This window comes from Amblyraja radiata, chromosome 35, assembly GCF_010909765.2.
Source record: "Amblyraja radiata isolate CabotCenter1 chromosome 35, sAmbRad1.1.pri, whole genome shotgun sequence".
Taxonomy (NCBI): Eukaryota; Metazoa; Chordata; class Chondrichthyes; order Rajiformes; family Rajidae; genus Amblyraja; species Amblyraja radiata.
The window spans coordinates 20,494,457-20,507,406 of NC_045990.1; the positions used below are offsets into that span (position 1 = coordinate 20,494,457).

The following is a 12,950-nucleotide window of genomic DNA, read 5'->3' on the forward strand; positions in this document are numbered from 1 at the left end:
CCATCCCTTGATTCAATCAACATTCACAATGACAGCCTGGTGTGTCCTCAACTGTGGCTCCACAATGACGAACAGGTGGACTCACAACCCTCTCAGCAAAGGGACCTTTCCTCAGCCCAGGCCTAAACGGACAAAGCCGCTGCCTCTCTGCTCCTCTGTTACTCCCACATCTACATCAGCAAACTTAGATTATTTCTGCTTTTTGTGAAGTGTGTTATGTCATTACAAGGCGTCTTGCCTACCCCTGCTTCTCACAATACCCCTCACTCCTCCCCCCACCTACTCCACCTGGCCATTGCCACACATCCCTCCCAGTGGACCTCTACCCCCCTCCGTTGTTCCCATCCCCCACTACTTTTCCCATATTGATTCACTCTTCACCTTGCTTTCCTCTCAAATCTCTAGAATCCGCAGCCTTTTCTTGTTTCCACATCACCTCCCGGACCCTATCTCTATCCTTCCCTTCCCCACCTCACTCCATCTACTAATTAACCCTTCCTCATCTGTATCCATCTATCACTTGCCACATTTGCCTCAAGCCCTCCCCCACTCTTTGCAGTGGCTATCTCCTTTCTACTCTTTCTGCCCTCATGAAGGTCAGAACCTGTCCATTTTCCACCAGAGACGCTGCGTGACCCACTGACAACTCTCCTTTTTTGTGCCAGATTCCAAACCTGTCCTATACATGTACAGGGTCTTTCTAACATCATCCAATTCACCAACTCACCTTGGATTCCTGACTAGTCTACCATGAGGGACCTTGTCAAAGACTTTCCAAAGCCCATTTAGACAACATTGCCCTACCCCCATCAATCCTCTTTGTGACATCATGAAAAAACTCAGATTCATTTCCCACATAAAAAGCCACGCTGGCTGAAGAACATGGAAATCTTGGAACAAACCTGCCATAATATCCTTTCTGACTGGTTTGTTTGATGCAACTGATGTCAATCACAAGTCATGGCACAGTTGGGTAAAAGCAATGTTATGAACGGTAGAGTCAACGGACTTTGAAAGGCCATAAAAGATGTCAGAAAAGTTCATGCTGATCAAACAAGGTGGACGGAGTGAAGCTTATTCATTTCACACAGGTAGACGGCTCAAATATCAGAAAGAATGTGAGGAAAAACCGAGTCATCTAAGCTTTTTAATTGGAATCATCTTGTAGATAAAAGGTGGGGGACTAATTGATATACGGCAGCAATGTAAGGAGAGGTGGGAGGCTCCAAGTTGAATCAGGAGTTTAAATTGGCATGTCGTAAAGGTAATGCTACGTTTGTTATAGGAGATTTCAACATGCAGGTAGACTGGGAAAATCTGAACGCCAAGAAATGGAGTTTGTGGAGTGCCTCTGTGATGGAATCTTACAGTAGCTTGTATTGGAGCCTATCAGGGAGAAGGCAATTCTGGATTTAGTATTATGTAATGAACCGGATTTGATAAAGGAACTTGAGGTTAAGGAGTCATTAGGAGGTAGTGACCATAATATGGTCGTTGAATCTACAATTGGAGAGGGAGAAGAGTGGATAAACTGTTCAATTTAACAGTTGAATAAAGGGGGCTATGGAGCCATGAGGGAGAAGCTGGCCAAATTGACTGGAAAAATACCCAAGAAGGGATGGCAGTGGAACAACAATAGGAGGTATTTCTGGGAATAATACAGACGGTGCAGGATCAGTTCATTCTAAAGAGGAAGAAAGATTCTAAGGGGAGTAAGGGCCGACCGTGGCTGACAAGGGATGTCAGGGACAGTATAAAAATGAAAGAGAAGAAATACAACATAGCATAGATGACTGGGAAGCAACAGGATTGGGTAATGTCTAAAGAGCAACAAATACGAACTAAAAAGGCAATACGGGGAGAGAAGATGAGGTACGAAGGTAAGCTAGCCAAGAATATAAAGGAGGATAGTAAAAGCTTCGTTAGGTATGTAAAGGGGGAAAAAAAAAAGTTAACACCAAAGTTGGACCCTTGAAGACTGAAAAAGGTGAATTTATTATGGGGAACAAGGAAATGGCAGATTAGTTCAACAGGTACTTTGGATCCGTCTTCACTAAGGAGGACACAAACAACCTTCCTGATGTACTAGTGCCCAGAGGATCTGGGGTGACAGAGGAATTGAAGGTAATCCACATTAGGCAGGAAATGGTGTTAGGTAGACTGATGGTACTGAAGGCTGATAAATCCCCAGGGCCTGATGGACTGCATCCCAGCGTACTTAAAGAAGTGACTCTAGAAATCGTGGATGCATTGGTGATTATTTTCCAGAGTTTTATACATTCAGGATCAGTTCCTGTGGATAAGAGGGTAGCTAATGTTATCCCACTTTTTAAGAAAGGCAGGAGAGAGAAAACAGGGAATTATAGACCCGTTAGCCTGACAGTGGTGGGGAAGATGCTGGAGACAATTATAAAAGATGAAACAACGGCACATTTGGATAGCAGTAACAGGATCGGTCCGAGTCAGCACGGAATTATGAAGGGGGAATCATGCTTGACTGATCTTCTGGAATTTTTGAAGGTGTAACTAAGAAAATGGACAAGGGAGAGCCAGTGATGTAGTGTACCTGGACTTTCAGAAAGCATTTGATAAGGTCCCACATAGGAGATTAGTGGGCAAAATTAGGGCATAAGTTATTGGTGGTAAAATGCTGACATAGAAAGAAAATTGGTTGGCAGACAGGAAACAAAGAGTAGGGTTAACTGGTCCCTTTCAGAATGGCAGGCAACGACTAGTGGGAGGCGGTGACTAGTGGGATAACATTAGCAAATTTGCAGATGACACAAAGCTGAGTGGCAGTGTGAACTGTGAGGAGGATACTATGAGAATGCAGGGTGACTTGGACAGGTTGAGTATGTGGGTAGATGCAGTTAGAGGATAAATGTGAGGTTATCCACTTTGGTAGCAAAAACAGGAAGGCAGATTACTATGTAAATGGTGTCAAGTTGGGAAAAGGGGATGTACAACAGGATCTGGGGGTCCTTGTTCATCAGTCAATGAAAGTACACAAAAATGCTGGAGAAACTCAGCGGGTGCAGCAACATCTATGGAGCGAAGGAAATAGGCAACGTTTCGGGCCGAAACCCTTCTTCAAACTGATGTGGGGTGGGGGGGTGGGGAGAAGAAAGGAAAAAGGAGGAGGAGGAGCCCGAAGTCTGAGGGATGGGAGGAGAGAGCCCGAGGGCTGAGGAGGGGGAGGAGACAGCAAGGACTAACAAAATTGGTAGAATTCAATGTTCATGCCCCCAGGATGCAGACTCCCCAAGCGGAATATGAGGTGCTGTTCCTCCAATTTCCGGTGTTGCTCGCTCTGGCCATGGAGGAGACACAGGACAGATAGGTCGGATACGGAGTGGGAGGGGGAGTTGAAGTGCTGAGCCACCGGGAGGTCAGGTTGGTTATTGCGGACCGAGCGGAGGTGTTTCGGCGAAACGATCGCCCAGCCTCCGCTTGGTCTCACCGATATAGATCTGCTACATCTAGAGCAGCGGATGCAGTAGATGAGGTTGGAGGAGATGCAAGTGAACCTCTGTCGCACCTGGAACGACTGCTTGGGTCCTCGAATGAAGTCGAGGGGGAAGGTAATGGGACAAGTGTTGCATCTCTTGCGGTTGCAACGGAAAGTGCCCGGGGAGGGGGTGGTGCGGGAGGGAAGGGAAGAATTGACAAGAGAGTTACGGCGGGCGCGGTCTTTGCGGAAGGCAGACATGGGGGAGATGGGAAGATGTGGCGAGTGCTGGGGTCACGTTGGAGGTGGCGAAACTGGCGGAGGATTACTTGTTGTATGTGATGGCTGGTGGGGTGAAAGGTGAGGACTAGGGGAACTCTGCCCTTGTTGCGAGTGGGGGGATGGGGAGAGAGAGCAGTGTTGCGGGGTATGGAAGAGACACTGGTGCGAGCCTCATCTATGGTGGAGGAGGGGAACCCCCGTTCCCTGAAGAATGAGGACATTTCAGATGCCCTGGTGTGGAACGCCTCATCCTGGGAGCAGATGCGGCGTAGAGGGATGAATTGGGAGTAGGGGATGGAGTCCTTGCAGGAGGCAGTGTGGGAAGAAGAGTAGTCGGAAGAAGTGCCGGATGTGTGGGAAGAAGTGCCGGATGGAAGTTAGTGGTGAAGTGGATGAAGTCAGTCAGTTGTGTGCGGGTGCAGGAGGTGGCACCAAAGCAGTCGTCGATGTAGCGGAGGTAGAGGTTGGGGATGGGGCGCTGGTACGTATTGAACAAGGATTGTTCGACGTAACCGACAAAGAGGCAGGCATAGCTGGGGCCCATGCGGGTGCCCATAGCTACGCCTTGTATTTGGAGGAAATGGGAGGAGTCAAATGTGAAGTTATTGAGGGTAAGTACCAACTCTGCTAGGTGGAGGATAGTGTCAGTGGCCGAGTATAGGTTGCTTCTCTGGTTGAGGAAGAACCGGAGGGCTTTGAGACCATCCTGGTGGAGGATGGAGGTGTAGAGTGACTGGATGTCCATGGTGAAGATGAGGGGGTGAGGGCCTAGAGAATGGATAGCACGGATACGACGGAGAGTGTCTGAGGAGTCTTGAACACAGGTGGGGAGGGATTTAACCAAGGGGGATAGGATGGAGTCAAGGTATGTGGAAATGAGTTTGGTGGGGCACGAACAGGCAGAGACAATGGGTCTACCGGGACAGTCAGGTTTGTGGATTTTGGGGAGAAGGTAAAATCGGGCCGTGCGGGGCTGGGGAACTATGAGGTTGGAGGCTCAGTCGGGCATGGGAGTTGATGAAGTCGGGGATGGTGCTAGAGATAGTGGCCTGGTGCTCGTCAGTGGGGTCATGGTCCAGAGGTAAGTAGGAGGAGGTGTCCGACAGTTGGCGCGTGGCCTCAGCTTTGTAGAGATCGGCGCGCCAGACTACCAAGGCACCTCCCTTGTTGGCGGGTTTGATAACCCAATCTGGGTTGTTGCGGAGTGAGTCGATGGCAGTACGTTCAGGGGGGGAGAGATTGGAGTGAGACAGGGGAGTGTGGAAGTTGAGGTGGTTGATGTCGCGACGTCAGTTTTGGATGAAGAGTTCTAAAGCCGGAGGGCCACGAGGGGGGTTCCACGAGGAGGGGGTGCGTTGGAGACGTGAAAAGGGGTCATCAATAGGGGGCGAGGACTCCTTCCCGTGGAAGAACGCTGTGAGACGGAGGCGACGGTAGAAGAGACCCAAGTCGTGGTGGGCATGGAATTCATTGAGGTGGGGACGGAAGAGGACAAAGGTAAGACCTCTGCTGAGGACAGACCGTTCGGTGTCGGAGAGGGGAAGGTCGGGGGGGATGGTGAACACCCGGCAGGGATGGGGGTTGGGGTCGGTGGAAGGCAGGTGGGTGGACTGGGGACGAGGCGATGGGTGATGGGGGGACTGGTGGGTGGTCAGGGGGTGAGAGGTTTGTAGTGTGGGTGGGGTCACATAGTTAAAGGGGGATGGGGAGGACTCAGTGGAACTGCCACTGAGGTTAACCAGGCTGGGCAGAGTAGCACTGGGACCCAGTGGAGTCAAACCCAGAAGAGTGGGAGTTAGCAGCGTGGAGGCTGCAGGCCCAGTGCAGAGTCCAGGCTCCAGGCAAGGCGACGGCTGTGGGCTGCTGGAGGGAGGTGCAGTGTCGAGGGTCGGCGGACCCGATGGTGGGAGTCCATGGGCAGTAGAGTCGGGGTCCGCGGGCGATGCGTGGGAGGTCCCGGTGTGCGGATGGTCGTTGGGGCGGCGCGGCTAGCCCGGTAAGGCAATGAGATGGGTAGGGTGCGGTGCGGCGGCCATGTTCGGGGAGCCCCGGACAGGCGGCGATGCCCGGTAGGTTCGGTCCGGCGGCGATGTTGGATAGGCCGGGTGCGACGGCGATATTAGGTGGGCCCAGTGCGACGGCGATGTTCAGTGGGCCCGGTCCGGCGGCGATGCTGGATGGACCCAGTGCGACGGCGATGTTAAGACGGCCGGGTGCGGCTGTGATGTTCGGCGGGCCCAGTGCGACGGCGATGCCGGATGGGCCCGGTGCGGCGATGAGGTTAGGCAGTCCCGGGGGGCGGCGACGGTCAGAGGAATCAGCGAGGGGGAGAAAGTCCGAGTTACCGTTGAGGCGGCAAGGCTGGGCGTCATCGGTAGGCAGGCGAAGGTGGGCGTAGCATCGACGTGGAGGTCGGTGAAGGCGGCGCCCAGGGGAGTACTGGAGGCGCTCCTCGTGGCCAAGATGGCGTCGCGAAAGTAAGCATGCAGGTACAACAGGCAGTGAAGAAAGCGAATGGCATGTTGGCCTTTGTAACAAGAGGAGTTGAGTATAGAAGCAAAGAGGTCCTTCTGCAGTTGTATAGGGCCCTTGTGAGACCACACCTGGAGTATTGTGTGCAGTTTTGGTCCCATAATTTGTGGAAGGACATTCTTGCTATTGAGGGAATGCAGCGTAGGTTTACAAGGTTAATTCCTGGGATGGCGGGACTGTCATATGCTGAGAGAATGGAGCGGCTGGGTTTGTATCCTCTGGACTTTAGAAGGATGAGAGGGTATCTTATTGAAACATATAAAATTATTTAGGGTTTGGACACGCTAGAGGCAGGAAACATGTTCCCCATGTTGGGGGAGTCCAGAACCAGGGGCCACAGTTTCAGAAAAGAGGTAAAACATTTAGAACGGAAACGAGGAAATGCGAGGAACCAGGGGCCACAGTTTCAGAATAAGGGGTAAAACATTTAGAACGGAAACGAGGAAACACTTTTTATCACAGAGAGTTGTGAATCTGTGGATTCTCTGCCTCAGAGTACAGTGTAGGCCGGTTCTCTAGATACTTTAAAGAGGGAGCTAGATAGGGCTCTTAAAGATAGCGGAGTCAGGGAATATGGGGAGAAGGCAGGAACTGGGTACTGATTGGGGATGATCAGCCATGATCACATTAAATGGCGGTGCTATTTAAGGGTCGAAGGGCCGAATGGCCTACTCCTGCACCTATCGTCTATTGTCTGTTGTCTATTGATTTTCCAATATTCCACTATGTACCTGAAACCAGCTGCTATGGCCTTGCCTCTTCCCATTCATGCCAAGTTCAAAGCACAAGCACCCCAGTGAGGCAAAACAGTAAAATATTAAATACAAAAATATGCGTGTCACCACCCACCTTCACAGCCTCTGCCATCTGTGAAGTTACTTAGTTTATCCGGATGGCAATATCCTGCCTTACAGGTACAGTAGTAGCTTCCCACTGTGTTGTGACAATCAGTGTTGGCGTCACACGGTGTTTGTGTAAAAGTTCCATTACATTCATCCTCATCTGGATGGAGGAGGAGAAAAAAGATCCATGCTTTAATAAATACCAAGAAGGGATGAGTGGTCTGTTGCCCATGCCAGCCCTCACACTCCACAGCTGATCATTCCTGGTCCTATCATGACCTGTCCCTCCATCTCCACCATCCCTTGATTCAATCAACATTCACAATGACAGCCTGGTGTGTCCTCAACTTTGGCTCCACAATGACGAACAGGAAGACTCACAACCCTCTCAGCAAAGGGACCTTTCCTCAGCCCAGGCCTAAACGGACAAAGCCGCTGCCTCTCTGCTCCTCTGTTACTCCCACATCTACATCAGCAAACTTAGATTCTTTCAGCTTTTTGTGAAGTGTGTTATGTCATTACAAGGAGTCTTGCCTACCCCTGTTTCTCACAATACCCCTCCTCACTCCTCCCCCCACCTACCCCACCTGGCCATTGCCACACATCCCTGCCAGTGGACCCCCTCCCCCCTCCGTTGTTCCCATCCCCCACTACTTTTCCCATATTGATTCACTCTTCACCTTGCTTTCCTCTCAAATCTCTAGAATCCGCAGCCTTTTCTTGTTTCCACATCACCTCCCGGACCCTGTCTCTATCTCCACCCTTCCCTCCCCCACCTCACTCCATCTACTAATTAACCCTTCCTCATCTGTATCCATCTATCACTTGCCACATTTGCCTCAAGCCCTCCCCCACACTTTGCAGTGGCTATCTCCCTTCTATTCTTTCTGCCCTCATGAAGGTCAGAACCTGTCCATTTTCCACCAGAGACGCTGCGTGACCCGCTGACAACTCTCCTTTTTTGTGCCAGATTCCAAACCTGTCCTATACATGTACAGGGTCTTTCTAACAACATCCAATTCACCAACTCACCTTGGATTCCTGACTAGCCTACCATGAGGGACCTTGTCAAAGACCTTCCAAATCCCATATAGACAACATTGCCCTACCCCCATCAATCCTCTTTGTGACATCATGAAAAAACTCAGATTCATTTCCCACATAAAAAGCCACGCTGGCTGAAGAACATGGAAATCTAGGAACAAACCTGCCAAAATATCCTTTCTGACTGGTTTATTTGATGCAACTGATGTCAATCACAAGTCATGGCACAGTTGGGTAAAAGCAATGTTATGAACGGTAGAGTCAACGGACTATCAAATGTAATAAAATATGTCAGAAAAGTTCATGCTGATCAAACAAGGTGGACGGAGGAAAGCTTATTAATTTCACACAGGTAGACGGCTCAAATATCAGAAAGAGTGTGAGGAAAAACCGAGTCATCTAAGCTTTTGAATTGGAATCATCTTGTAGGTAAAAGGTGGGGGACTGTAATTGATATACGGCAGCAATGTAAGGAGAGGTGGGAGGCTCCAAGTTGAATCAGGAGTTAAAATTGGCATGTCGTAAAGGTAATGCTACGTTTGTTATGGGAGATTTCAACATGCAGGTAGACTGGGAAAATCTGAACGCCAAGAAATGGAGTTTGTGGAGTGCCTCTGTGATGGAATCTTAGAGTAGCTTGTATTGGAGCCTATCAGGGAGAAGGCAATTCTGGATTTAGTATTATGTAATGAACCGGATTTGATAAAGGAACTTGAGGTTAAGGCGCCATTAGGAGGTAGTGACCATAATATGGCCGTTGAATCTACAATTGGAGAGGGAGAAGAGTGGATAAACTGTTCAATTTAACAGTTGAATAAAGGGGGCTATGGAGCCATGATGGAGAAGCTGGCCAAATTGACTAGAACAATACCCGAGTATGGATGGCAGTGGAACACCAATGGCAGGTATTTCTGGGAATAATACAGACGGTGCAGAATCAGTTCATTCTAAAGAGCAACAGAAGCGAACTAAAAAGGCAATACGGGGAGAAAAGATGAGGTACGAAGGTAAGCAAGCCAAGAATATAAAGGAGGATAGTAAAAGCTTCTTTCGGTATATAATGTGGAAAAAAAGAGTTAAGACCCAAGTTGGATCTTTGATGACTATAAAAGGTGCATTTATTATGGGGAACAAGGAAATGGCAGATGAGACAAACAGGTACTTTGGATCCGTCATCACTAAGGAGGACACAAACAATCTTCCTGATGTACTAGTGGCCAGAGGATCTGGGGTGACAGAGGAACTGAAGGAAATCCACATTAGGCAGAAATGGTGTTGGGTAGACTGATGGTACTGAAGGCTGATAAATCCCCAGGCCCTGATGGTCTGCATCCCAGGGTACTTAAGGAAGTGACTAGAAATCGTGGATGCATGGGTGATAATTTTCCAGAGTTTTATACATTCAGGATCAGTTCCTGTGGATAAGAGGGTAGATAATGTTATCCCACTTTTTAAGAAAGCGGGAGAGAGAAACCAGGGAATTATAGACCAGTTAGCCTGACATCGGTGGTGGGAAAGATGCTGGAGACAATTATAAAAGATGAAATAGCGGCACATTTGGATAGCAGTAACAGGTTCGGTCCGAGTCAGCACGGATTTACGAAGGGGAAATCATGCTTGACTAATCTTTTGGAATTTTTGAGGATGTAACTAGGAAAATGGACAAGGGAGAGCCAGTGGAAGTGTACCTGGACTTTCAGAAAGCATTTGATAAGGTCCCACATAGGAGATTAGCGGGCAAAATTAGGGCATAAGGTATTGGGGGTAGAATGCTGACATGGATAAAAAATTGGTTGGCAGACAGGAAACAAAGAGTAGGGTTAACGGGTCCCTTTCAGAATGGTAGTCAAAGACCAGTGGGAGGCAGTGACTAGTGGGAGTAACATTAGCAAATTTGCAGATGACAGAAAGCTGGGTGGCAGTGTGAACTGTGAGGAGGATGTTATGAGAATGCAGGGTAACTTGGACAGGTTGATCGTGTGGGCAGATAGATAGATAGATAGCCTTTTATTGTCATTCAGACCGAAGTCTGAACAAAATTGAAGCAGTCATACATACAATACAATACAATAACAAACAACAATAAACACAGTTTAATGTGGATAAATGTTAGGTTTTCCACTTTGGTAGCAAAAACAGGAAGGCAGATTAATATGTAAATGGTGTCAAGTTGGGAAAAGGGGAAGTACAACAGGATCTGGGGGTCCTTGTTCATCATTTAATGAAAGTAAGCATGCAGCTACAGCAGGCAGTGAAGAAAGCGAATGGCATGTTGGCCTTTATAACAAGAGGAGTTGAGTATAGAAGCAAAGAGGTCCTTCTGCAGTTGTATAGGGCCCTTGTGAGACCACACCTGGAGTATTGTGTGCAGTTTTGGTCCCCTAATTTGAGGAAGGACATTCTTGCTATTGAGGGAGTTCAGCATAGGTTAACAAGGTTAATTCCCGGGATGGCGGGACTGTCATATGCTGAGAGAATGGAGCGGCTGGGCTTGTATACTCTGGAGTTTAGAAGGATGATTGGATATCTTATTGAAACATATAAGATTATTAAGGGTTTGGACATGCTAGAGGCAGGAAACTATATTCCCGATGTTGGGGGAGTCCAGAATCAAGGGCCACAGTTTCAGAATAAGTGGTAAACCATTTAGGACGGAGACGAGAAACACTTTTTCTCACAGAGAGTTGTGAGCCTGTGGATTTTCTGCCTCAGATGGTGGTGGAGGCCGGTTCTCTGGATAGTTTCAAGAGAGAGCTAGATAGGGCTCTTAAAGATAGCAGAGTCAGGGGATATGGGGAGAAGGCAGGTACGGGGTACTGATTGGGGATGATCAGCCATGATCACATTAAATGGCGGTGTTGGCTCGAAGGACCGAATGGCCTACTCCTGCACCTATTGTCTATTGTCTATTGATTTTCCAATACTCCTCTATGTATTCAACAAAATAGAGAGAGTACATAGGAGATTTACTAGAATGTTGCCTGGGTTTCAGCAACTAAGTTACAGAGAAAGGTTGAACAAGTTAGGGCTTTATTCTTTGGAGCGCAGAAGGTTAAGGAGGACTTGATAGAGGTCTTTAAAATGATGAGAGGGATAGACAGAGTTGACGTGGATAAGCTTTTCCCACTGAGAGTAGGGAAGATTCAAACAAGGGGACATGACTTGAGAATTAAGTTTAGGGGTAACATGAGGGGGAACTTCTTTACTCAGAGAGTGGTAGCTGTGTGGAATGAGCTTCCAGTGAAGGTGGTGGAGGCAGGTTCGTTTTTATCATTTAAAAATAAATTGGATAGTTATATGGACGGGAAAGGAATGGATGGTTATGGTCTGAGCGCAGGTATATGGGGCTAGGGGAGAATACGTGTTCGGCACGGACTAGAAGGGTCGAGATGGCCTGTTTCCGTGCTGTAAATTGTTATATGGTTATATGGTTATGTACCTGAAACCTGCCTTGCCGCTTCCCATTCATGCCAAGTTCAAAGCACAAGCTCCCCAGTGAGGCAAAACAGTAAAGTATTTAATACAAAAATATGAGTCTCACCACCCACCTTCGCAGCCTCCTTTTTCTGTGAAGTTACGTTGTTTGCTCGGCTGGAAATATCCTGCCTTACAGGTACAGTAGTAGCTTCCCACTGTGTTGTGACAATCAACGTTGTTGCCACACAGTGTTTGTGCAGAAGGTCCCATACATTCATCCTCATCTGGATGGAGGAGGAGAAAAAAAGATCCATGCTTTAATAAAAACCAAGAAGGGATGAGTGGTCTGTTGCCCATGCCAGCCCGCACACTCCACAGCTGATCATTCCTGGTCCTATCGTGACCTGTCCCTCCATCTCCACCATCACTTGATTCAATCAACATTCACAATGTCAGCCTGGTGTGTCCTCAACAACTGTGGCTCCACAGTGAGGAACAGGAAGACTCACAACCTTCTGAGCAAAGGGACATTTCCTCAGCCCAGGCCTAAACGGACAAAGCCGCTGCCTCTCTGCTCCTCTGTTACTCCCACATCTACATCAGCAAACTTAGATTCTTTCTGCTTGTTGTGAAGTGTGTTATGTCATTACAAGGAGTCTTGCCTACCCCTGCTTTTCACAATACCCCTCACTCCTCCCCCCACCTACCCTACCTGGCCCTCGCCACACATCCCTCCCAGTGGACCCCCTCCCCCCTCCGTTGCACCCATCCCCCACTACTCTTCCCATATTGATTCACCCTTCACCTTGCTTTCCTATCAAATTCCTGAATCTGCAGCCTTTTCTTGTTTCCACATCACCCTGTCTCTATCTCAACCCTTCCCTTCCCCACATCACTCAATCTGCTAATGAACCCTTCCTCGTCTGCATCCACCTATCACTTGCAACACTTGCCCCAAGCCCTCCCACACTCTTTGCAGTGGCTATCTCCCTTCTATTCTTTCTGCCCACATGAAGGTCAGAACCTGTCCATTTTCCACCAGAGATGCTGCCTCACCCACTGACAACGCTCCTTTGTTGTGCCAGATCCCAGCATCTGTGATCTCTCGTGCCTCCGAGACTACCTCATGTTTCACTCTCATTCAAATATTAATCTCAAGAGAAATAGAACAAATTTCTTGGACTTTTCACAACCGAAGGCTTTACTGCGATCTGAAAGTAAGGGCGGTTAGCTTTGTCCAAGTTTCCATCGCTGATACACTGGCTCTTGAAGCAATGCGATTCCGGAATGAGCAGTCTTCCCTTGATAGGGTTAGAGACACCTGGTGATTGAAGGTGGGGAGACTGGGAAACTTGAGGCAGAGTGAGGTACCCTGACCTTGCATC

At 48.6% G+C, this 12,950-nt stretch overlaps 1 protein-coding gene across 1 annotated transcript in view; it reads right to left on the reverse strand.

Annotated features, from left to right (window-relative positions):
* The window catches only part of LOC116991885 (latent-transforming growth factor beta-binding protein 2-like), a 110,859-nt gene that overhangs the window by 56,563 nt on the left and 41,346 nt on the right, over positions 1-12,950 (reverse strand). Inside the window, exons 3-4 of the mRNA XM_033050862.1 lie at positions 11,697-11,849; positions 7,112-7,264 (exon numbers count right to left, since the gene is read on the reverse strand). Of these exons, the coding sequence (XP_032906753.1) occupies positions 7,112-7,264; positions 11,697-11,849 (306 nt within the window). The remainder of the gene's footprint in view (positions 1-7,111; positions 7,265-11,696; positions 11,850-12,950) is intronic.